Source organism: Misgurnus anguillicaudatus, chromosome 12, assembly GCF_027580225.2.
Source record: "Misgurnus anguillicaudatus chromosome 12, ASM2758022v2, whole genome shotgun sequence".
NCBI lineage: Eukaryota > Metazoa > Chordata > Actinopteri > Cypriniformes > Cobitidae > Misgurnus > Misgurnus anguillicaudatus.
The window spans coordinates 3,414,233-3,441,348 of record NC_073348.2 but is presented as its reverse complement, the minus strand read 5'-3'; the positions used below and the strand labels follow the sequence as shown (position 1 = coordinate 3,441,348).

General features: G+C 40.4%; 1 protein-coding gene and 1 pseudogene across 1 annotated transcript; both read left to right on the top strand.

The window, feature by feature from the left end:
• The first annotated feature begins 1,174 nt into the window (after positions 1 to 1,174).
• On the top strand, positions 1,175 to 3,024 carry LOC141369110 (uncharacterized; annotated as a pseudogene).
• A 15,209-nt stretch (positions 3,025 to 18,233) lies between these two features.
• Positions 18,234 to 19,441, top strand: LOC141369125 (trace amine-associated receptor 13c-like). Its single transcript, XM_073874694.1, has one exon. It carries the CDS (start codon positions 18,234 to 18,236, stop codon positions 19,101 to 19,103), a length of 870 nt encoding a protein of 289 aa, XP_073730795.1. The 3' UTR covers positions 19,104 to 19,441.
• The last annotated feature ends 7,675 nt before the right edge of the window (positions 19,442 to 27,116 follow it).

The window sequence follows — 27,116 nt, the reverse complement described above, 5'->3', positions numbered from 1 at the left end:
GCCCCAAAAGTTATATATAAAAGTTAAAATATTAACGGGTCCAGGCGGGTGCGGATATCATTTTGATATTATCACGGGTGATGGGTCGGATCTGGCACTGAACTTTGCGGGAACGGTAGTCTCCGTGCCTCAGCACTCAGCCGCAATTCTTTTGGCATCTCCTCCTCTTCTCATTCACTGCAAATTTTTCCCTTTCTGTTCTATTACTTGAATCAGGTCGGACTTGAGCCCCAAGTTCAAGCTGCCTTTGAGAACAGCAAGCCAAGTTCGTTTACCAATAATTATTAAGACTAAATAGGCAGGCACACTCGTGAAACAAATGTAAAACAATTTGCCAAAACATGGTTTTACACGTCTATAGAAAATATACTATAAATAAAGCAGTCATTCATTTCCCAATGCATGGTTCCTTGACCTTTACTTACATTTAAAACATTAAACATCTCTCAAAGGAGGATTTTCAGCACCCAACAGCAACTAAGCGACACCCCCCCCCCCACCTCAAGCCCCCTCGGTCCACACATTTATTTTAAGCTGAAACGGTGTTCGGTCTGCAGTGTTAAAAAGTTTGGAGACACCTGACCTACGCTATTTTGTAATGTCATTAATGCGTTTAAATTGGCAATCACTTTTGATAGTTAACATCTGGCAAACAATTTGGCTCTAAATGGCTAAGATCTATAAATGGGAGCTATGGGAGCGATCCAACATTAGTCCATGGCAATATTTTTATTCAGCAAAACTTAAGCCCTTTTGACATTTTGCCTAACGTGGCTATATTAAAAAAAATCACCTCCCAAGAAAACTTATGGAATTGCTGGACCTTCTCAGACCTGTGCTGGCCAGCTAACGCGGCAGAATTTTGCTTCAACACCATATTCTATATCTATCTCTCTCTCTCTCTGTTCATTGTTGATAGGTTGCTTTTTTAAAAACGTTAACCAATGGCAATCGATACCACATTAAACAAGTAACTGCAGCTGGTTGCCAATCAATTCTGATTTAAAGTACCTTACCATTAATATAAAAGTGTATTACATGATGTTTTATAAACAAGGTTGGGAGGAGCTGATCAGTCAATGAACATGGCTGGCTCTCGATCATTAATCTATGAACACGGGTGGCTCTCAGTCATTAATCAATGAACACGGCTGGCTCTCAGTCACTAATCAATGAACACGGCTGGCTATCTATCATTAAGCAATGAACACGGCTGGTTATCACTAATCAACACAACTTAGTACCAGCTCTATAAATAATCAAGAATCCTTACCCTCATTCTCCAGAATTATCGCAAGATGTCCAGACAAGAAAACACCTCCAAGGAAATGCACCGTACAAAGCAGCATCCTCCCGGATCTCCAAAAGGCAGCAGTGATACTTCACTCAAGCATGAGGCCTCCCCACAGGCCAGGCAATCTTCTCGCACCACATCTAGAACCCTGAGGAGAAAAAGATTTTCTTCCTGCACTTCGCAGAGGCGCTCCCCACCATCACCAGCTTCCTCATATGCTTTGGTTTCTCCATGGATCCCCGACATCAAAAAATGGACCATCCAAGGCCTAATATTAGCCCTCAAGTCAGCAGATGTTCCTTTTTCCAGGAGGTTAATGAAGGTGAAACTGTTTGGCCTCCTCTGCGCTAGCCGGATGGCGAGTTCAGACTCCTCATCCCCGCAAGCTCGGAAAACCCCGTATTCCAGAAAGACTTCGACAAACACTCAAAGATCTCAAAGACGTTACAACAAACCATTGGCTAGTCTAGGCCGCCCGATGGTTTCTCCAGAGGTTAGTCCACAAACAAGGCAGCTAGCAAGCCAGCCACACAGCGTGAGCAAGCCTTCGCTCTCGACAACGGCTTCGCACCTCCCACCACTGCTTTCGTCTCCAGGCCAATGGCCTGCTGCCCCTCTGTCTCTCTCATACCGAGTTGTGTAAGCAGCAGCGCTGGTCTCACTCACATTTCCTCCTCACTTTTCTGCCTCTTTTGTTGCAGGAGCCGACACGAGCGTGAGGATGCCTCCGCCTTCGGGTCAGGCCCCAGCAACCTATACGACTTTTCCTCCTCAACTTTTCGCCCGAGGATCGACCCAAAGCATAAGGCTGCCTCCGCAAGTGGCTCCAGTGGCTTCTTGTTTTCCAGATTCTTTTCCCCAGGCACGTCAACCTTTCACGCTGGACACCACGTCACAGATGCATTGATCATGGAACCTTCCCCTGTCATCAGTTCCATCAGGCAACAGATCCTCACAGAAATTCAGGCAGCCAGCACCAGAAGCAGATCTTCACCCAACACCAGTGCCTCCCTATTCAACACTAATATTCCCATAAATCATCCACTCAAAGACCTTCTAACCGCCTCTCTAGATACTATACTCCAAGCAGTCTCCATGGGAACTCTCCAAACCTATCTGACAGCTTGGAGAAGCTTCAGAATTTCCCATCATTTACACCAGATCCCTTTAGCCAACTTCTCTCTACTTACCATAACATCATTCACATCGTACCTGCATAAAGTCGAACACCTTCGAATCAGCACAATTAAAGGGTACATTAGCGGAATCCAATTTTTTTCACAAACTAATGCTAGGATCACCCTTAACTGCCATCACTAATCCCCGCCATGCTCTTAAAAGGCATTGAAAAAACCCAACCCAAGAGTCCAGATCCCAGGTTACCCATAACCATAGAAATTCTTTCAAAATGTCTAGCCACTCTCCACAAAGGCTACTCCTCAGTACATACTGCCCGAACCCTAGACGCCATGTTTGTGTTAGCCTTTTTTGGTTTCCTCCGCTGTTCAGAATTCACCGCTTCAGCCACCTTTGACCCAAACCTACACCCAACCATCTCCGATCTAGCCATAATAGATGACGAAACCATCTAATTTTTAATCAAACACAACATGAGAAAAGGACACCAGGCTCTCCTGCACCACCTGCTCTTTTTGGGAATAACCCGGGTCAGGGCTTCTGTCAAGAAGCGGCACAAGTGGAACAATGGTATAAGGAGGGTAGATGATTAGGGAGGGATACCCGGTTTGTCTACCCGTATTTCTGACAATTTGATCATTTAATTAATAGTCTATATTTTATATAGGATAACTTAAACTAAACTAAAATAAATGTTACCGGAATAATTTGAGTAATGTTCAATTTGCATAAAACGTGTTGTTTCTTAATGCCGTAATGCACCTTTGCGTGAAGTGGAAAATGGATCCCTGAACGATCGATTGCAAATAATTCAGCACCTTCACTTGGGACAGTGCCATGTAACGTCAAACTTAGAGGCAGCGTGTTAAGAGCTTCCTAAGAGACACTTCGGGGAACACACTTAGGAACATAAACAACTTTGGTAAGATATCTTTTTGAGTCTTCTTGGCGTGCTAAGAGTGAGCGTTATCGAAGAACCGGGCCCTAGATTGTATCATATTATTTATCATTTGCGCTAATGGCTCAAGAGCAGACATCTTATTCAAGGAAAAGTCCGCCAGAAATTGTACTTTAATTTCTGGGTTAAGTTTTGTTAGAATAGAAATATTGTGCACTTTAGGGTATCCGTCAAATTTGATATTGTGGGATTTTGAATACTACATTATGTGAGATTAAACGAATACACAAAAAATGAAAATGATGTCCTTTCCTTATTTTGTGTGTGCTCAAAAACAGTAAATAGACATTCTAAAATTTTCTGTTTTCAGTGTTGAAACCAAAAAGAAATAAATGCTTCATAATTTGTACTTTGTTGTTTAAATGTGAATAAAAAATGAATGAACACAAAGTTTATGTTTGTAAAGTTATGCATTTCAAGCGAGATGTAGCAAAACATGTCTCGTGTTTAAAATATAAATCACGTTATGCTGGACCAATGTGTTTAAAAGGAACTTCTGAAGGTGCCACTTCTTGACACGTGTAGCCTTCTGCAACAACACTAAACAAATCCATTGAATTGTGTGTGTGTGTGTGTGTGCGCGCAAGTGCATGTTTTTAAAGTGTTAAAATTGTAAATAAAATGATAATTGAATAAAGATATAGACAGCCATTTCCTGGATTAAAAGCTGGTAATAACTCATCTGGATGGTTATTTAATGAGTCTGTTTGAAACACGGAACAATAAAGGATGCTTGTGAGTTATAAACAAAGATTAACGTAGCTTATTTTTGCTGTTTTCTCTAAATAAATTTACATGACATGGGTCTTAAAAATGATTTAATAAAATACATAGTTTTACAGGTATCATCTTCAAATTTGAAACAGAACATGTTCAGACCTGTAGCTTTATCGGCAGTGCGGACGAGGCGTTTACGGAGCATTCACACGGGGTATAAGTAAGTTCTCACTCATTTCCCCCGGCACTCATCTTTCCCCGGCCTTAATTTGAGACCGGCCTTTATTTGTCCGTGATGATCACGCCCCCGGCCACTATCAGAGGCCTGGCGTTTATTTGAATAACAGCTTTTATTTGAGAAATTACGGTATATTATATATATGACTTCCGTTTCCGGGTCGAGAACGCTGTGCGCGTGTCTGTGCTGCCACTTCGCACCTGGATTATTTGTATGTTTGTCTCCGTCCTGTTTGGATATATAAATCTGTTTATCAGGATTTTGTCTGGATTACTCATCTACTTACTACTGATTTTTGAACTGGACTATTATAATTTTAAAATTTTTGTCTGCGAACTCGCCGCCAGGCTGCTGCGAGCTCTCTACCTGTTAAACGTCTGCAAACTCGCCGTCGGGCTGCTGCGAGCTCTCTACCTGTTAAACGTCTCCACCACGTTTGGCTCTTCGGACGGGTGAGTTACCGCTCTCTCTGTCGGTTGCGCTGTTCGTTTAATAGCTTGCTATCTAGGTGTGTCATCTCCTATTTAGTCTGCTGTTTCTGGTGTAGTGGCGATCAGGGTTTGGCTAACGTGGTCTTTGCCTGTGATCAGCTTGTTTCTGCTCAGCACTAACATGTCTCGGGGAAAACTTTTCCTTATTTTTTCTGGTCTGTTCTGCCTCATTCTCACTTTCATATAGGGGTGGGCGGTGTGAGCAAAAATTCATATCAAGGTATTTTCCACTCTTCAGCCGGTATTATGGTATGTTGCCATATGAGATAAAACATTTTGTAGTCACATTGTAGTAAACCTTAGTTAAATTACTGGCAAAAGTTGTATTTTTAACCTTGTGTTACTAATAAGTGAGGGATTGGACATAGACATGATTTTTTTTAACCAGCAGATTCACAGTGCCCAAAACACTCCACTCATACGTTTTTATGCGTAAATATGCACTTTGTATTGTTTAATAGCCTCTCAAATGAATAAATCTGCATCAAGAAAATGAAATTTACCATTAAAGGCTGTTTTTAATGTGTTTGGTATGTTGCTTACGTTATCCGCTAAAGCACTCTGAAAGTGCTATTCATTTAACCGTAACTCCTCAACCATTTGCGCTATCAAAAAAGGAATGGTTCCTAAAAGAAGATAAATTGCACTTTTTGGCAAATAATGGTTTATTACAGTAATTTCTTTAATGGTTTATCCGGTCTTACTGTACATTATTTGGCTTTTCTGAATCATCTCAAAATATACAAATCTGCTCTCAGCTCCCTCTAGTTTTGTCTCTGCCACAATTAACAAATCAAGTAATAGGCCAAAAGCATTATTCACACAATAAATAAACTTACTAAACCTCCACCTCAAGACTCCCTAGATTCTAATGAGCTTTGCTGCTCTTTCATGAATTATCTGCTTGAAAAGACCGATGCCGTCCACCAATGCTTCTCTGCTGCTACAATGCTCAACCATCCACCAAATCTATCCAGCCAAAATAAGTCCAGCTTTTCCCTGACAACCCCATCTTCTGTCTCTAAGTTAATTATGAAATCCAACCCTTCTTCATGTCATCTTGATCCTGCTCCTACTTCTCTCCTGAAACTTTGCCATTATTCCATCTCTGCACCTATCTCTCACTGCATCAATACATCTCTTACCTCTGCTTAATTTCCTCTATCTCTAAAAACTGCTGCAGTTACCCCTATTCTTAAGAAACCTCGATCCCTCAGTTTTATCTAATTACCATCCTATTTCAAATCTACTGTTCGTAGCTAAATTGCTGGAAAGCACTGTAGCCTCCCAACTCCAAACTTTTCTGGTTGAAAATAATCTTCTCGAACCCTTTCAATCTGAGTTTTACCCCACCATAGTACTGAAACTGCGCTGGTAAAGGTAGTAAATGATCTACTGCTCTCTGCTGATTCTGGCTCTCTATCCATACTTCTGCTACTTGATGTACTTGCGTATTGGGTCATGTGCCTTCGGTGTCTTGTCTCTTGTCCCCGCCCCCTCATTCTCCTGCTTATTGTTAATCATTAGTTCCAGGGCCTGAAGTTAACTTTTTTGACCACCAGCCACTGTGGCAGGTGGATTTAGAAATCCACCTGCCACAGTAACTTTTACCAGCCAGTTTATTTTTTTGCCTGAATAGTGAATGATAACACTGTCTTTATTGTATGAATTTGAATAACATTAATGACACAGACCTAAGTAGGTGAATTGAGGTTACTGTCTCTTTAAGACCAAATAAGCACAGACTGGGTTTTGACTCTCTATACATACACTTAAGACATAAACAAATGTTTTTATTAGAAAAAGAATACTGTGAAGATCATTTTGTTTTTATGTGCCCTGTCAAGAACAGAAGATTTTATGTATGCTTGCTTTTAGGAACGCGTCTCTCCGATGTGCACTATTGAGTGCCCTTAAACCCGCGCTGGCACACACAGACGTTGGGGAAATTCCAAACTGCGCACATAAACACCCCACATATGTTGTTTGTCATTACTCTATTCGCAAAATGTATGTTAATGTACTACAGTATAAGACACAATAGCGCAACTTTCTTTAAAGCTTATACATCAAGAGTTCTGATCCATCACAGCACTACACATTTGTGCAACTGTGATTGTACTGTAGCTTATGTCAGCATTGCATTGATGCATTCTCATCCCATCTCACCAACAGTTTAATACTTACCCGCAGATCCAAACGTAGTCAGAGAAGTGCCTCATCTTCTTTCCAAGCGCATGAATGTTGCTAAACAGCAGTTGCATCCTCTCAATGAATCACTCAATTCGCATCAGTGATGCGCGGTATAAGAAAATGATAAGAAATGAGCGGGTGCCTGCGGTCACCCGTCGTTACAAGTCATCTAAAAATATTATGCGGTCGGTCAGGTCGTTTGAAATTAAGGTAGATTGACAGTGACTATGTTTACATGCAGCCAATATTCGGGTTATGGTCGAGTCAAGGTCGGGTTTTGGGTTTCTGAAACATTCTGAATACCCCGTTTACAGGTATGAGTAGAGAGAGTTACTACTGTATACATGGAATTTGTAATCAATTGGGAAATATCCCGATGTAAATGGCGACGCACGGTTAGCGTCCGGACGTACGGACAACTTTAAGACGCACTATGCGTCATTTCCGCTTTTTCTTCCTGTATCCAAAGACAACAACAACAGCAGCAGCACGCGGATAATGAATAGTTTGGAGCATATAGCGATAACATTTGTTTGCGCTTTGGTGCTGGTATTGACCCACCAGCAGCACTTGACACTGCTGTGCCTAATTTTCTTCAATAAGGAGAGAACGTGACCAAGAAATGGAAAATCTAGCTGGAGCTGTGCCACACATATCCACGATACATTACAACCCGTTCCCACCAGTCCTGACTTCGCACCTTCATCCAAAGTGTCCGGGCCCGGGGGGGGGGGTCTTGTGGTAACGGGATGGAGTTCACTGACAGGGATTGGCGTGACAATTTTCGTATTTCACGTCAATCTTTTGCTAAACTTTGCCGTATGATGGGGAGAGTGATGGAGCCATGTGAAGTAAACATTCGCACACCAGTGCCTATAGGGATGCGTGTTGCCATGGTGTTATAGAAACTAGCAAGCTGCGCAGAGTATCGTGTGATCGCAAACCAATTCGGAGTGCACAAGAGCACCGTGAAGAAGATGTTGTATTTATTCTGCCACGGAATGGTCGACTCTGTCATTAAAACTTATCAGAGTACCCACTTTGGAGGAGGCATGTGCCATTGCAGAAAGATTTCAACGGGCCCACTCCATTTCTCAAATCATATGTAAAAATATTTCCTGCTCTTTTGCCTTGATAATTTCAGTGTAGTTTTCTGAGAGTAGGCTAAATATTAACTGTACTATGTAGGCTGTGTGTAGGCTACCCTGCAGTGTGTAAACTTATTTTTATTTTATTTTTTATCGTAGGCTGTGTGGATGGGAGTCACATTCCATGTTTGCCCCCAAGTGATGGCTACAGAGACTTTATAAATAGGAAGGGATGGCCCTCCTATATCATCCAGGGAGTCTGTGATGACAAATACTGGTAAGTGTTTTGCTATTTCCAGCTTTCATATTTAAGTTTATGATGATAATAATTTGTATATAATGTTGACAGACATACTACACCAAGCTATAATAAAACCCCATCCCTAGCATCTATTAAATGTTTTACAAAGTTTTTGAAATTAGAGTTCAATGAGGTCCACTGTTAAAAAGAAAAATAGAAGTTTAAAAAAATATCACATGCTTCATGTTCAAATAATTATGATCTCATTATTGACCTAAAAGAATTGGTATTACAATTTTTGCCATAATCAAGCAGCCCTAATTACACTTTGATTCACTGTGATAATTTTTCCATAGCTTCTGGAGTGTGAGCTGCAAAATGCCCATTTCTGCCCATGGGTAACGCATGAAAACCGCATTTGATTGTTAAATGTAAGAGGTATGTTATTAATTTCTATTAATGTTATTAAACCAGAGTTTTAGATTTTATACTTGCGACAAAATTAAAATGTGTTGTGACAATTTTGGACACTAATATTTATCTCTCGATTTCCATTTAGAGAGCAGTGCAGATCGAGGGGCAAGATGTGGATTTCTTCCTGCTGGGAGATCCTGCTTACCCGGTGATGCCCTGGCTAATGAAGGGCTATCTGCAGTCTCCAAGATTGACACCACAGGAGAAATCCTTCAATGTGTATTTGAGTTCTGCTAGAACAAGTATTAAGATAGCATTTGGTCGACTGAAATCTCGTTTCCGTGTCCTGTTGAAGTGCAGTGATTTCCATTTTACATTTACGCCATACATGGTAGCGACATGTTGTGCTCTGCACAATTTTTGTGAGATTGAAAAGGAGCATGTGAATCCCAGATGGACAGAGGAGGCAACATCTGCAGGAAGGCAGTTTCCACAGCCTGTGCCACAGGCCAATAGGGCCAATAGCAGTGCAGCCACAGCCATCAGACAGGCACTAACAGATTACCTTGCTGCACATGTTCCACTCCGCCAACGCTTATAGGAGCAGAACGCGAGAGAGTAAAATGGATAGGGGTGATGGGAATGAAGTGGATTTAAGCTAGTGATTTGTTACTTTGCATCGCATTGTTTTTTCTAAGGTCTTTAACCCTTGTGCATTCTTGAGGACATTTTTGTCTTTTTCAGTTTTGTTTTTTTGATAACTTTGCCTGCGTTAATGCTAACTGCATAAAATTTGCCACAGGTGTGCATTTTTATTGGAATTTTAATATTTCACCTTCATTTCCTTTAAAAAAATATATTTTCTACTAGGTACACAAAATACTTCCTCTCAGGACCTTTTGGACAAAAATGTCCCCATTGAAACCCATTAAAACTGCAATTTTTAATCCCGGTGCCATTCAACTATAAAATGATGCAATCTTTGTTAACAGGCTTTCATTCTGTTGGCAAGGCTTCAAAATTTAAAATTTTACTATTTTTTACCAGATGGTGACATTTTTTTAGGTTTGGCATATAAAGCTAAGTATTGCTTTATTGTTGTTTTCTGCTTATGCATTTTATAGAGCCAATTAGATATATTATGAAGCTATAATTGTGTGGGTGTGTTGGTATGGATGTCAGAGTGTGGTTGGTATGTGTGTACTAAAAATTTAATGTGTGTGTGTGTGTGTGTGTGTGTGTGTGTGTGTGTTTGTTTACCTGGTAATTATCTCATTGTGGTGACCAATTGTCCCCACAAAGATAGGAATACCAGTATTTTTGTGACCTTGTGGGGACATTTTAGGTCCCCATGAGAAAACACGCTTATAAATCAAACAGAATAATGTTTCTTGAAAATGTGAAGTAGCAGAAGGGTTTCTGTGATGGTTGTGGTTAGGGAATGGGGTAGGTAAGGGGAATAGAATATACAGTTTGTATGGTATAAAATGCATTACGTCTATGAAATGTCCCCACAAAACATGGAAACCAGAATGTGCGTGTGTGTGTGTGTGTGTGTGTGTGTGTGTGAGCGTGCGTGTGTGAACAGTTTGAATGAAAAAAAATATATTGTACTGGAAATCACAAGACTACTACCGCTGCAAAGGAGGTGTCGTTTTTTTTCTTCATAAAAAACAACAGTGGCATTGTGTAAACAAACCAGCATTTGAAGGGCTAAAATTCTGAAAATTAATCAATGTTTGGTCATTGTGATTAGAGCTGATGCTGGTTAAAAAAATGGCATCAGTGAAAGTGGAAAAAAATATAAATCTATAATATTTTTATGACACTTTTTGGACATGGACATTTTTGTCCCCTGTGAACCTATGTGTAACTTTTTTTAATTGGTGCACAAGGGTTAAATGTTTATCTGCTCTCCGAAGTGTGGAACCAGTTTGAGCTCACTGCAAAACTTTCTTACTTAGTATTTTTGTCTTGTCTTCAATAGAAATATGTGACCAGTCACGGAAAGTAGTGACACAAGGCGGATCTGGGCCATTTTGAGTTATTTACAGATTCTGAAAGTGCAGTGTCTAAGCTTTCCAAGGATGTGTAACACATGGAAATCTGATAAGATTTGGAGAAGTTGTGGCCATTTAAAATAAGAACTCAGAAATACTCAAACCGAGAAAATCGAGATGAAAGGGACTCTTCTTTCCAACTGGGGGAGACAATAGGGCTCATTTATGTCACGGAGTGACTTTTGAAGGGCGGAACCTAAAGTGGTGGAAATTAGTTCCGCCTGGACGACGATCTCTGAAACACCAGTCACTTCCGGGAACTCTGGGCAACCCAAATTTGGGTGTTATTGGCTACAGGTGTACCGATGAGTGTGGTGATTGTTGATTGGGCAGTTCAATGAAGAGGAGGCGTATAAATAGGGCATCAGAAACACAGGAAGGGAGGTAGTTTATTCCAGCAGATACTGCGGGTGAGACGGAGCGGTTGGGACGATTAGAGAGACGGATGTGTTGGAGATATTGAGGATTAGCGAAGTGAACCTGAGGATTGGGCGTGAACACACATACAGGTTTGAGTGTAAGGATTACCTTTCTTGAAGAGTCGTATTGACATGTGTTACTTCCTGAGAAGAGATTGTATGTACTGAAGAGCTGACAGACATACAGTGCAGGGAGGCACGAATGAGGATATTGTTCTACCGGCTGTGTTTACGTGAGTATCTGGAAGGAAGGGGAGAAGAATTAGCATCAACGGAACTGTGAGTACGCTGAGCTGCCATTGTGTCTGTGTTTTTCTTATAAGGGTGGAATATCAATGTTTCTCTTGTGAGTTGTGATTAGTGTGTAAGCGGCCCCACCGTGGGAAGGATCGGTGGGCGAGCCGGAACCAGCTAAAGAGGGAGGACGTTACATTGTTGTGGCTGTGACATTTACACCTGGCCATCCGCTGTATCAGGGACTTCAATTACCCAGGATGAATCCCTGGTCCAAACGTAGTGTGCTGACCCTATTTCACTGGAATGTGTGGATAGCAGTGGGTGAGTCTTTCTTTGACGTGTGTACACCTGAAGATTGCAGTGTTGTGCCGTGTCCCTGTTGTCGGCATTCACTCCCTAGGCCGGGAAGGAGACCCTGTGTGAAGAGAACGTGTGCTGGTGGTGACCAATTTTCTATGCATGCCCGCTTGTGACTTCTGATCCCTTTTTCCCCACCTGGTGGTGGCGAGGCAACGATAACAAGTAAGGAACAGTGGAATATTGTGAGGAACGTCAACGGAGGGAAGTAATGGCTGCTGCATAAAACACTAGCTGTGTGGCCTCTGTGTATGATTTCCTGTTTGTGGAGTGATTTCAGAGGTTTGCCCCTGTCTAGATCTCTTGTCCTGTTGGTTGGAGGAGAGGAGAGGGAAGCGTTCAATCCATTCCTGTGGTACATACTTGGTGTACACAACCTACCTGAACTCACCCATTCTGGTGACACCGGCCGAGGCTGTGTTAGGCCCAACGAGCAGCAGCTTCGACCCGTACCTCCGTCTGCCCTTGTTCGAAGCCAAGAGGTGGTGTATCTTTCCCCATATATTCACTGAAGTCAAGTAAACTTGTGAAGGAATTCTGTGTCTGTGTGCTACCAGTTCTGCAGCTCCGAGCCTAAGGCTCTATGTCAGGGGTGGGCAACTCCTGGTCCTGAGGGTCAGTGTCCCTGCAGAGTTTAGCTCTAATCCTAATCAAACACAGCTGAAAAATCTAATTAAAGTTTTAAGGACTGTTTGGAAATGACATTCAGGTGTGTTTGATTAAGGTTGAAGCTAAACTCTGCAGGACTGCGGCCCTCGATGCCCACCCCTGCTCTATGTTGTCGTGGGAGTGTTTTGTACCGTTGGAAGTGACCGTGTTGAGTGTTGGTCTGGGAAGCCTGTCCCGGTGAAGAAGGTTACAAGTGTCGCGGCAAATATATCCTCTCCAGTCTCCAAGCTTCAAAGGGCTAAACCCTGTCCATCCACCTCTTCGAGGGTCTGTGAGTTGTACCCATCCAGTTGCCCTTTTGTATACTCATCTGTAGGCCCAAAGCTAAGAGCCAGTGTATTACCTTTGCATACTCACCTGCATGCCCAAAGTAAACATCCAGTTGCCCTTCTGTATACTCACCTGTACGCCCAAAGCTAAGAACCAGCATATTACCTTTGTATACTCACCTATATGCCCAAAGTAAAGATCCAGTTGCCCTTCTGTACACTCACCTGTGTGCCCAAAGTGAAGATCCAGTTGCCCATCTATTTACTCACTTGTACGCCCAAAGCTAAGAGCCAGCGCATTACCATTTGTATACTCACCTGCAAGTCCAAAGTAAAGATCCAGTTGCCCTTCTGTATACTCATCTTTGCACCCAAAGCTACGAGTCAGAGTATCACCCGCGCATATCCCACGTGTAAGACTTACCTGGACGAACCAAATCAAGATCCCGTGCATTCGTTCTTGCATACTCACCTACACACCGAAGGCCAAGGAACCATTACGCTCGTCCACATACTTACGGGCACACACATCCTACTAGGCCCTAGACCTGTGTACTTCTAGGCGCCTCCAGAGTTGGGCCCCGGGAAACCGCCGCCATCAGCACAAGGTACTCACCTCATCCAATTTGCCCATTGTCACTCATAGTCCACATTTCTTCACATCCAGGAAAAAGGGAAGGCTCCACCGAAAGTCCCCCTGCAACACAGAACCCAGAGATGGAAATAAGCTGGTTGAAGTCACGTGAGGGAAAAGCACGAAACATTCTGAAGACCTACCTCAGAAACCCCGTGACGGAGTCAGAGCGACTCAGGATCGACACTCTCTGGCCCCGAGAGTTTACTTTTAGATTACCTTTCCCCTCCCCTTCTTACCTTTTAATTAAATAAAGTTTGTTTTACATTTTACTTATGCTCCTTGTGTCTGGTCATTGGGGTGTTCTTGGGACCTCCTTGAGGTGGAAACTAGGGAGGGGTGAGACTCATGACACCTGTGGTCCGCTCCGACCTGTGACATTTACATATCATTTAGCTAAGGAATACCCCCTGTAAAGCCGTTTTGAGATACAGATGTTCTAGCATCATGTAGTATTTTATGACAGAAGTCCAAATGACAAAATGCAAAAATAAACATGACTCTTTTTACCTTTGTGGGGATCACAAGTCGAATCCAGTTTGTTTCAGATGTGTAAATAATCCGTGAAATATAGATATATAGTCTATTGTTTACATCAGATTTCGCATGAACGTCTGGTAATACAATATAATATACAATCTGAGGACTATTTACATCGTGGCGAGTAAGGGTAAATTAGATTACACTCCGTTAAACATATGAACCCGCCTTCAAAGTTTGTTTTTAAAATAGGGAGGTAGTATAATAGATCATCCAAACAGCGCCTTCGAAAACGTGACATCGTTTAGAGATGTTACCAATCGCTCGCTTGTTCCTCCATCAGCCAATGACTTCATGGAAAATATTGATAGACAAAACATGTAGCCAATTATATAAAGAATACAACAATCTCTGTGTAACTTCTTTGTGTTTGGACTCATGCTGCGCTGCAAGAATTGACAAAGAGATGACGACAAAGTACCGCGAGAGCGTGTCGAAAATAAACTACTCCATAAGATTTCTTGAAGAGCTCTCGCGGTACTTTGACGTCAACCGACTGCTGCGCCGCATTAAATCAGTGACGCGAATGACTGTTATTTGTTCCGCCCCAGCTTCTTTTATTTTTCTTTTGTGTGCCCAAGCTTTACAGTCTCGGGAGACGCACGCTATAAGTTTGAAAAAAAACTTAGCAAACATGTCTGAGGAATAGGAACTATCCTTATTTAGTAGTCACGCTGTTCCCTTTGGGGGCAGAGGCGAACACACAAGCTTATACAGTATGTGAATATTAGGGATGGGCGAGTACAGCATTATCTGTATCTGTATCTGTAAACCATATGAATTATCTGTATCTGTATCTGTACTCGGAGTGGGTGTGGCCTAACCCGGACGTAGGCGGGGTTTGTCTTGAAATGGGCGGGGCTTTAACTGGTATGTTATTTTAAGCATGCAATTAATATATGGGTTGATCAGAAATTGTTATATTTCTGTATCACTGATCATAAGAGGGAGAGAGAGAGTGTTTGTTTGTGTGTGTAGCTTAATTTGTAATATTATTTATTATTTATACCACTACTACCTTTATATTTAATGAAATACAGCAAAAAGTGTCAGAGTAAAAAAAACTGGTTAAAGCCAGCTGATGGTTAAAACGAAAAAACTTAGATGACTGGCAGAGAGAGGGAGTGTGTGTAGCTTAATTAATTTGTAATATTTATAACACTAACTTTAACTTACTATCTTTATTTTTTATGAAATACAGCAAAAAATTGTCAGAGAGAAAAAACTGACAAGAGAGAGAGAGAGAGAGAGAGAGTAGCTTAAATTAATTTGTAATATTTATATTATAGCTTAATACCTTTATTTTTGTATGAAATACAGCAAATACGTGGCAGACACTCAGTGTCTGATTACTGGTTAGAGACAGCTGAAGGTTTAAAAAAGAAAAAAATTCTCCGACAGGCAGAGACGCGATGCGAGTTGCATTCACGTCTGAACGAACCCACGTTTACCAGAACTCTGCTGGTTAGTATGTATTAACGTTACAACCCGAAGTAAAAAGCTGAAGAAACCCTAAACATTAATGGAAAAGAACCGTGAACCCGAGAGACTGAGGAAGAGAGACAGAAAGCTGTTCTGTGTGTGAGTGTGCAGAGCGGGACACAGACAGCTCCCAGCTGAAGGTTTAAAAAAAGAAAAAAAAATCTCCGACAGGCAGAGACGCGATGCGCGTCGCATTCACGTCTGAACGAACCCACGTTTACCAGAACTCTGCTGGTTAGTACGTATTTGAACGTTACAACCCGAAGTAAAAAGCTGAAGAAACCCTAAACTTTAACGGAAAAGAACCGCGAACCCGAGTGACTGAGGGAGAGAGACAGAGAGCTTTTCTGTGTGTGAATGAGCAGAGCGGAGCTGCGGGACTCACAGCAACACAATACATCTGTATTTGTGTAGGGGAGGGGCGGCGCTGTTACTACTAGCCTATCACAGAACGCTGACACAATCAGCTACCCAATGATGATTTTCATTTAATCCGAGCACAGATATTGACTCGTATTACTCGTATAATACTCGTACTCGGCAGAAGTGCTTTATCCGTACCGGATACTCGTTTCAGCCGAGTATCCGGCTCATCTCTAGTGAATATACACACAATGACGCCCCCCGCTGCACGCTAGAATCTACGGAAAAACACGCCTATTCCAACCGCAAAATGTACGCTTTTAAAAATACAAAAACTGCTATCTCAAACATGGAGAGGATCCTTCGTGATCTCAACTAACAGATTCTGCAATAAAACGAAAATCACAAATTTTGAAAAAAAACTTTCTCTTTTTCTCGAAACTCGTGCTGCCGACTTGTGTCACGGGTTTCCGTGACGGGTCACATATCTTAAAAATGCAAAAATGCCCTAAGAAAATATACAATTTAAGTGAATTTGTGCTTAAAACAAGCAAAATGATCTGCCAATGGGGTGAGAAAAAAATCTAAAAATAAGTTTTCTCTTAATTTAATCAATTTTCTCACCCCATTGGCAGATCATTTTGCTTGTTTTAAGCACAAATTCACTTAACTTGTTAAACAAAATCATTTAAAATATTCTTTATTATCATGAAAATACCTGAAACAATTTGAAGAACAGTGATATAAATATTCCTGTAGACATTTCCTGAAATAGCATTCGTAATGCTACTTCTTCTGTGGCACAAAGGGAGTTTCTGCACGGGTGCGCCCACTGGCGTTCGGATGTGCCGGGGTTTCACCGTAATTCATTCAAATTCATTCATTGAGAAAATGCGCATTTGCACGGTTAATCTTTACACCCCTATTAATTTGACGTTTATTTAACGTATTTATCAGGGATGGTGCATGTTAGGCAGCAGTTGTGGCACTAATGAGTAGCATTACTATTTATTATAACAATTGAACATAGTTACGTAGCTAAAGCTATTTTGCTCAGATAAGGCAAGCTAACCTACCTTGGTCGTCAGGTAACTGCTCCTGTTGGTCCTCAAAGCCGACATCTACCCCGCTCATCCATTATGTCGAACTGGGGAAAAGAAGACAGGTCGGACCCGCTTGTACCGTTTTGTTTCTTTATCTTGTAGTATGCCTTTTTCAACGTCTTCCAGCGGTGCTAGACTTGGTTTGGTATCCGTACAAACCCTGCTTCGCATAACTTTTCGGTCACCTTCATCTCTGTACATTCTGCCATTAACAAAAGACATTATATTCATGGTTTTCACCACACTTATAAAGAAATTTGTTTCCTCCTCGCTCCAAAAGTGTGGTGCTGTGCTGCGTTTTGACATGTTTACCCATAGTGTTTACTTCCGGTAGCCTACACTGCGCACGGGTTTTCTGGCGCATACAATAAGTTCCTCTACTCAAAAGACCAAGATTCTTTGCGAATAGAACATGTGCAGAACACTAATCAATGTTCCTTTTGATGGGGATATGCCGATACGCGTTTACATGACCAAAATTTCAGGTTAGAAAACGGGTAACCCAGGGCTAATAGTCGGGATTTTAAAAATAGGAATATGAGCATATTCATGTTTTTGCCGGTGTTTACATAGCCGTGCGCGACCGGGTTATTGCTAATATTCCGGATTTGAACGGGTTATTGGCTGCATGTAAACGTAGTCAGTGTTACCTGACATTTGCAAAATCCACACACATTTGGCGCGTGGTCAGGTGTTAATTTCAGGCCCTGATTAGTTCATTCCCATCACCTGTTCCCTCTCTTTACCTTGTTTAGTTTTTCTTATTTAATGTCATTGTTTCCTTAGCCCTGTGCAGGATCATTTTGTACTGTTGTGTGTTCTAGTCTAGTGTAAAATATTGTGCCAAGTCAAGTTAGTGTTTATCTGTCTTAGTATTGTTGCCCTGTTTAATGTTGTTTGCCCCTACGTAGGCCTTTGTTTTCTTGTTCTGTCAATTAAAGTGTCTCTTATTTAACCCCTCATCATCTGCGTTTAGGTTCTCGTCCTGATCCCTGACAAAAAAAGCTAATTTACAAGAAAACATGACAGATGCAATTACATGACTTTGTGTCTGAGCTCATAATTTACAAACATCTAAAAAGGAAAATGTGGAAAAAAGTCAACATAATGTTCATTGAAAAACAATGTTGCATCAGAGTGGGTGGTGAATGGGTTGGTCAGTCTGATTCAGATACTGTATAAATGAAAGAACCGTAAGGAGATCAGATCAAACAGGAGGAGACTTTACTCATGGCATATGAGACAGAAGATCATGAGACTCAATACTGCTTTCCTGCCATTAACTCATCATGCATCAAAACAAAACGCTCCACATATGAATACAATATTATGTATGTGTTTTTTTCATTGCTATCAGTATGGACTGTGTTTCTGAATCTGCTAGTGATCATCTCCATCTCTCACTTCAAGAAGCTTCACACTCCAACCAACATGCTCATTCTCTCTCTGGCTGTGGCCGACCTGTTCGTAGGACTTATTATCATGCCCTTGGAGGCGATTAGGTTGATTGAAACATGTTGGTACTTTGGAGACATTATCTGTAGACTGTTTATATTTATATTGGGATTGCTTGTCTCTACATCTCTGAGTAATTTAGTTTTAATAGCTGTTGACCGTTATGTGGCTGTGTGTCACCCTCTGCTGTACCCACAGAAAATAACAACGACTAGAACAATAATTATTATCTGTGTTTCCTGGTTCTGCTCTTCAGTTTATTCCATTTCAATTGTTATGACTATCTCACAAAGAAAGTACACATGTTATGGAGAATGTATAATTATGTCTAGTTTTGCACTAATAATCATTGACCTGTTCCTGTCTTTCCTGCTTCCTTGTATCGTCATTATAACTTTATATTTGAGAATCTTTTATGTGGCACATCAGCAGGTTAAAGTTATAAACTCTCTGTTGAGGAGTGAAAAACATCTAACAGAAAGTTCAGTGAGGAGGAAATCTGAGAGCAAAGCCGCTCTGACATTAGGAATCATTGTGACGGTTTATCTGTTTTGTTGGATTCCCTATTATAGTTTAACTTTAACACCAAACACAAGAATGACTTCTGTAATAGCCTATTTTATATTATGGATGGTGTATATTAATTCAGCTCTGAATCCTCTCATCTATGCTATATTTTACCCCTGGTTTAGAACGTCAGTTAAACACATCCTAAATCTATCCAAAATATTTAAAACATTATAACTATTATTGGACTTGTTCATTTTAATAATTAAGGTTCTGGATTTACTAGCATTGTTTAAAACAGTCAATGATGGATTTAACACAAACCATTACGTTTACATTTGGGAGAATGCTTTGCCATATTACTAATAAATGTATAGTTCAGTTTATGAAAATGTCAACCTTATTATGAAATGTTTTCGTCTACAGTTTTTAACCATACTGAGATCCATAACGTTGTTTCATCTTTATTAACACACAAACAAAAACTAAAACAAATATTAAATGTTCTGTTAAGAGACATCCTATCTTCATGTGCGTATTATTGCATCTGCTTTGTGCCTCCATAACGCTCCATAATGTTTCCTCAATCTAAAATAGAAAACGTATTTAGACTGATATTTTTCTGATGTCTATCATCAGGGGGAAAAAACAGATTGTCTATGTATTGGTAATGAAGGCATTCTCTGAATTTATACTTATGTCACATCCATAGTGCTGAGATTGCTTGGTTCAAACTAAGACGCACATACTGATAATGATGTATTATGATGTATTATGTACACTGTACTGCACTGTAAGTTACTGTGAATAAAAGCGTCTGCCAACTGTGTAAATGTTTATGAAAACTGCAGGCCAAATATATAATTATAAACTACATGTGTAAAGTGTAAAAAAACATATGATGCTTAGCCTTACTGCTTAAGCACAATGATACCATTCTATAAAAATGTCTTATTTAATTTGGATTAAAAACTGAGTTGATTAATTATTTTCATGAATTATTTTTATTTGCATAAAAAATGTTAGCTAACTGAACAACATGACCGTGCAAGACATGACACTGACCTGCATGAAGAGAAACTATTGCATCACTCTTTCAGTCTACTTACATGCAAGTTTGTTTCACACTTTTAATGATGCTTTGGGGGTTTATTTTTGGATGAAGCATATAGGTGTTAACAAGACCCTTAAGACACATTACCAATAGCAAGGCATAACATAAAATTGGCCTTCAGAGTTTACTGTAATTAATTTCTTAGATCATTTCTATCTTGATCATGTCAGTACCAAGAGGTCAAATGAACAAAGTCAAAAATATTGTTACTGCATCTAGGACTAATCAGCCCACATTTATTAATTTCTAGGAGGCCCATTTTCATTACATAGATCAAAATCCTGCCTTATAATTAGGGTTGCCACCCATGTCTGATAAAAACCTGGACATATCGATGACCCGGCCAATTGGTTTGCTCACAAGCCCCCCCCCCATAGCATAAAATTTCTATAGGCCTATGCAATTATTGGCAATTCTCTAAAACTTTACAATTCTCTTTTTTTCAATTCTTATTTGTTGACATTACTTAATGTATTAACTAACATGAACTAACCGTGAGCAGTACATTTTGTAACTGTTTTTGTTAATCTGTGATAACGTTAGTAAATAAAAATACAGCTGTTCATGGTTTATTCATGTTAGTTCACAGTGCATTAACTAATGTTAACAAGATTTAAATAAATGTATTATTAACATTAACAAAGATAAAAAATTGCTTTATGCTATAAGTGCAGTTTATTATTAGTTCATGTGTTAACTAATGAACCTTATTGTAAAGTGTTACCCAATTATTTGTTCATTATTTTAAAATATGTAAATCAGGTTTACAATTTATTAAAGCTGCTTATACTATTTATGTAATCTTTTTTTATTTATATTCCATTGCAACTTTAAACAGGTCTAAATAGTGTGGGATTTGATTTTATTTTATTAGTCGTGCTGTTTATAATCTTAATTCATGTGTATTTTTAAAACAATGATTTCTGTGCTGAGTACAAGAGAGCTGTCTGTGTGTGGAGGCTTATTGGGGGGAGGTAGCTTGAGTGAAGGAATTTCCAGCTGGTATTGGGCGAGATAAGAGCAAAGCTTTAAGGAGAAAACAAACAGACAAAGAAGTGCATGCTTTTGATATTAGTTCACTGGCAATCATTCATTTCCAGATTGTTACATGTAGAGGTGTTTGGATTTATAAAATTACATGTTGCTATGAATATTAATGTGTTAAAATATATAAATGATTATGCCTTTGTGCCCATGACTAATGTAGAAGATTGCCCTGTAATAAGACATTGACATGTAGGGATGAAATGCTCGAGGGCACAAAGTGTGTGTGTGTGTGTGTGTGTGTGTGTGTGTGTGTGTGTGTGTGTGTGTGTGTGTGTGTGTGTGTGTGTGTGTGTGTGTGTGGGAGCCGGGGGGCTGTAAAAAGCCCTGGAGGGAAAACACCCAGAACAGATGGTTTCAATAAACAAGTTGCTTGCTTTATAACTGTGTTACATTTAGAGAAAGTGAAAATTAGTGTGTTTAACTAATGAATGCATTTAACCAATTTATGAACAATGGAGTATTGTTGTGTTGTTGAATAATTATGTTTTACAAAGTTACAAAGATGTCCAAAAAGGACATAATGCCCCAGGGAACAGAATGGTCTGTGTATGTCTTTCTGTCTGTTTGCTATGCAACCCCCCACAGGTATGTGGTGATGGAATCTGATAAGGAAAACAGCCATCTGGGGGAGGAGAATGTTGAAGAAAGAACGACGATAAATACCCATGTTTTTGTCCTGAGCTGGTTGTTGTTGGTCGAATCTTGCTGTTAAGACTTGAGACAACCCGGCGCTGTAAAACTTTTTCATATCTGATCAATAAATATTCAATTTAGATATTTGTGTCTTTCCTCCAATTATGAACATGCAGATGGACGCCTTAAAGTCCAACAATAGCAACTAGCAAATATGCACATAAAAATTAAACTTGTTGAACTCACCTCAACATGTATTTTACAATCATTTAACCCGCCATGGGAAAAGCTGAAGTCACTGTTACAAACTCTGCACCATGCAAGATTTTAACTATTTTAAGACAGGGATACACTTTCGTGTAGTCTGGTGTAAAATGTGTCTTATATTTTCGCTTTTGGGGCACTCTCCCTCTGCCATGGCGCTCCTGTTTCTAGATACACTGATTAGTTTGGTTCGGGAGAAGAGATAAAAGCCCGCCCCTCACTGACAATTGATTGGTTGATGTCCTGAAACGGGCCAATCAGGATGCTTTCTGTCTTACATGCGCTAAATGAGGCAAACACACACACAGACGCAAGGTCTCCCTCTCTGCCGTGCGCGCGTTAAATTTCATATTCACATAGCTTTTCAAAAACCGGGACATTCAGTGTCCCGGGAGAGTTGATAAATTTCCCGGGACAGGTTATTAAAAAGAAGGACAATCCCGGTAAAACCGGGACAGGTGGCAACCCTAGTTATAATACTATCAGATTGACTACATTTATAAGACAATAAGCTGAAACGTTAAGATGAGGGCCAGCAAAGCCTTCTCTGCTGCCCTAAACACTATCTGAATCACAGATTTATATTTTAATATATTTTCCATTAATATGTATTAAATAAATCCCGAAATAGTCTATTATCTTTATTTCATAGCTTTTCTCTCAGTTGCACCGCTTCCAGTCAGGGCAGTTTCAAGATATTTGGGGGCCCTAGGCAAAAGAGTGAAGTGAGGTCCCTCCCAACCCAAGTCCTCCAAGAAAAATTTTAAAAACTCAGATGGGATTTCATGTATTCTGGTGCATTTTAAGAGTCATGAATTACTCTGTAGTATGCTACACAAAGTGGCCACTAGAGTGTTGTAAAGGACAACTGGGTTTCCATCCAAGCATGAAGCAAATATTTTAAAAATGTGCAAATAAAGAAAAACAAAGAAATGCAAATTAGGCGCGTTTCCATCAAGTTGTTTGAGCAAATGGCGGTGGTATTGGTAACCTAGTTAACCAAAAGTAAACAAAACAAGGTACGTGTGGAAAATGGAGACAGGGCTGCATGTAGTAACAATGGGGCATGTTATATTTGCTGTGCAGCTTGTAATTGCCAAACTGAACGCTGTGCACAAAAGAAGGAATGCAGACTTTTTATGAAGGCACAAGCGGCAAGTACATGGCAACGTCGTCGAGCCCCATGGTAAAGACAACTCCAGTGGAAACAGACGGTCAGTCCCGTGGGTTTAATGTTCGCTACGTCAGAATTAAATTGGCAAATGCGTTTCCATCTCCCATTTTTCGCATTTAACTCTTTTTTGCAAAATCATAAACCACCTCAAGCGAGCGTAAAAACTTTTTTGCGAATCAAAGGATTTCTAATCGAAATGTGGTGTTTGCATCACTCGTTTTTGATGCGATACTTCAAAATGCGCATAAAATCATGGTGATGGAAACATGGCTAGTGTCTTCAATGAGGCATTGTTGATGGGAATAACACAATTTGATTAATGTTTATTTTTGTCAACAAGGCAAAAAAGTGTAATTATTCATATTATTATTATTATCATTCTTAAGAACTGTGTTCTTTTTATGCAGAGCAGTGTTTTAATCAAGCTACCGTACTTTCCGGGAATACAAACCGCACCGGAGTATAAGCCGCATCATTCTAAAATGTGTCATTAAGACGAAATAACATATGAAGAGTTTCGTTGCAAAACGAGATAAATCCATTTTTTACCATTTTTGTCAAAACATGTTTATTATTATGTTATCATGTTATTATTTTATTTTATGGTGCTACTTAGCTGTATTTTTAAGTTATGAAGGTTTAAATCAAAACAAACCAACTGCAGTTGAATTGAAATTAATTGGAATGCACAACAAAAAAAACGAGATTTCTGAACAATTAAAAAAACGGTCGTTATCTCGTTTTGCAACAAAGCTCTTCATATATAACTCACAGTGGACTATACGTCGCGTTTATTAAGAAAATTATTTAACAAAATCCAAGCCGAAGAACAGACATTTAATCTGGAAAGGCAAGTTATTCAAATTAAACAATAACGGACAGAACATCAGGCTGAATAGATGTCTGTACGTTAAAAGTAATATTATCAGTTATTTAAACGATAAACCATAGCATACAGAACTTACCTGGAAGGTTAAATATGTTATGTGGTGTGAAGGATGAACCCAAATGCAGACAGCAGTGGATTAACAAAAAGACTTTATATACTGTATATATATATATATATATATATATATATAATAAACAGAAAATAATACCCACGAGACGCAACCCCCTTCTCCTCCTCTTCTTTCTTGGACGTGGTGCAGAAGCTGTGGCTGGTGCAGAAGCTATGGCAGGTAAGGTGAGGACAGTGGTGGGAGCAGCAGGCTCCGAAGAGGACCCCTCGGATGGCGACTCCCACGAAACTCTCCGCTCTAGCTTTCCACAAAGCGACTTGGGTGGGGAAGAGCTCTCTGGGGCTAGAGGGGAACGTTCTGGGTCGGCGGGCGCCACCACTCCTAAGATACGTCCCTCCGGGATAGATGGCAGCGTGGCAAATGGTGATGCCCTAGTGAGAACCTGAAGCTCCTCCTGACACAACTGGTCCACAACCTCACGGAACAGGCGGCTGATCAGCCCCTCTCGTTCAGGCAAGGGAGGAGAGACGTTGAGGCCCCCAATAAAGTAGAAGTTGAGGAGGGTCTCTGGCACCAAAACCCTCCTCGCTTCAACATCCTGGGCATACACCCTCAAGGTCCTCTCTAGCTGGGGAGGAAATAGGGCCTTGCCCATCTTCATGTCGGCGGCAGTCGACTGCCACCACAGTTCAAGGTCAGCCGACTGCCGCCTGGCGGGACGACACAGGTTGTCTGCTGGGTTCTGCTCTGGCTTGTGCATTCTGTTATGTGGTGTGAAGGATGAACCCAAATGCAGACAGCAGTGGATGAACAAAAAGACTTTATAACGCGTTTCTCTAAGCGTATGAACTTTTAAACACATTGCATATGCATAAACAACCCGGCGCTCATGAAAACGGTGTCGTGTGTAAAGCACAATGGATGAACAATATATAGAATCATATTACAGCACAAACTTAAAAGATCCTGCAGTGCAGCCTAACTGAAAGTTGGCATGAAGAAAACAAAAATGAATAACTGTGTCTAACACAGCATGTAGATCCGCCATTACGTGACGATCATGCGTCCAGGTTTGTAAACAATGCAAAAGTTTTTCAATCAGAAGTTTGCAGTCTGCTGAGGTCGCTTGTGTAGGCTGAACTGCACAAGCCATAAGCATATTACATGATAGCAAATATAAATGTGGATAAATTACTTACAGTTTCTTCCGGAATATATCCTCCTCCATTGCGTTTTCCATTGTTCTTCTTAGGTAACGTTAAAGAAAAATGCTTCTCTTCCTCAATGTCCAGACATAAATGAAGATATTCCTCACGTTTGTGTAAAGTTTATCATCCAAACATGGGGGAAAGTCTTTAAATCTGATAAAACTTTATGCTTTGCTTGTTATGGTTCGAACTGCTCGTCTGTTGATTTCCATGTCAACAGCGGGTACCGCCTGTGGGCGTGACCGCATTAAAGATAATGAAGTCAGCCAGGAAAAACAGTACTCCTCTTTACTTAAATACAGATTATATAAACAGGCAATATTTGTTTTCGATTATTCAATTAAATTCAATTTTATTTATATAGCGCTTTTCACAATACTTAATTGTTTCAAAGCAGCTTTACATTAATATAAGGAGTAAAAGCACAGAAAAACGACAGATAGCACAACATAATACACGATAGCATAAGCAGTCAAATTTGCTGTGGCTATGACTCGACATTATAAGCAAGCGTATTACTAATGTAACGTCTAGAAGAGGAAGCGAAGTTAAGCCCAAGAAGGCTGCCTCCCCGGGGTAAAAAAACCCCTAGGAGAAAAAAAACCCCGGGCTGTTTAGCTGAGGAAATAAAAAAAAGTCCTAGGAGGGAAAAACCCTTGGGAGATATATATGTATATACACATATAAACCGATAAGGAGATTAAGTGGAGATTAAGCTGGTTCTGTCGGTGATCGTTGGTCAGGCATCAGCTGGGCATCACGTTGAAGGACGACCAGTAGATCACAGAGGTGTGCCGACTTTCACATCTACTGGAACTGGGTCTATTTGTCCCATTGTCCTCGGGGTCGAGGACGAGACAGGGAGAGAAAAACAAAATCATATTAGCGTAGGGGCCGTTCACATATAATGCAAGTGTCACACAGTGATGTGGTTTAATCAGCTTAGTTTCAGACAGACTAACTATTGCGGCATAATTATATTATCCACAGTTGAGGATTTTGCAAATTGGGGGCCCACTGCGATGGTATATATGGTAACTAAGGGTCACCTTCTGGTCTTTAAGAGAAAATGAAACCTGTCGACCCGTTTGACTAAGGCCTGTAACTCTGATTATAACTAGCTTGTTTAAAAGTAGACATTTCAGGCTTTCTTTGGATATGTGTATCATGTTTGTGTGACGAGTATTCGCAGAGTTTTAACAGGTCAACAGCTGGCGGAGACAGAAATGTCTGAATGCACACCCTGCTTATTTTCTTTATTTAACAAAAACACAAAGATATCTTGTTATTGTGAATGTACACAAATTAAAGAAGACCCTTCACAGTTTCAAATGATGTCTGTGCGGTTCGTGACTTGTGCCAGGGCTAACATCGCTAATCATAGCTTACATCAACTTTGATTAGCAGTGATTTTAAATGGATTTCTCCAAATAGCATGACAAAATGTACCTTACCAGTAGAAACTTTGCATGGGAACCCCAACCTGTCCTATTAGCTCACGCCAGTGTGTCTCCCATAAACACTCTGGTCTTGTTTCTTTCTTCATAGTCCTTTCTCTTCTTGTCATACAATTCCTAGACACTTTTTCTCTTGCGACCCTCAGACATTTTGGATAAAAACACAGTGAGAACGCGGGCTTCAATGAATGGTTGAAACCGTAGCACAACACACATACACGTGAAAGTGTGCATGTGCAGAAAGTGAACCTAGGGACGAGCACGTACGACGGTTATACGTCAACATATCATCAGGATGATTGACATCTGGGATGACCAATAATATAGGTGATCCACCCCGGAAAACGAAAACCTTCCGCTATACCTTTAAGTTGATTCTGCTATGATAAGGAGA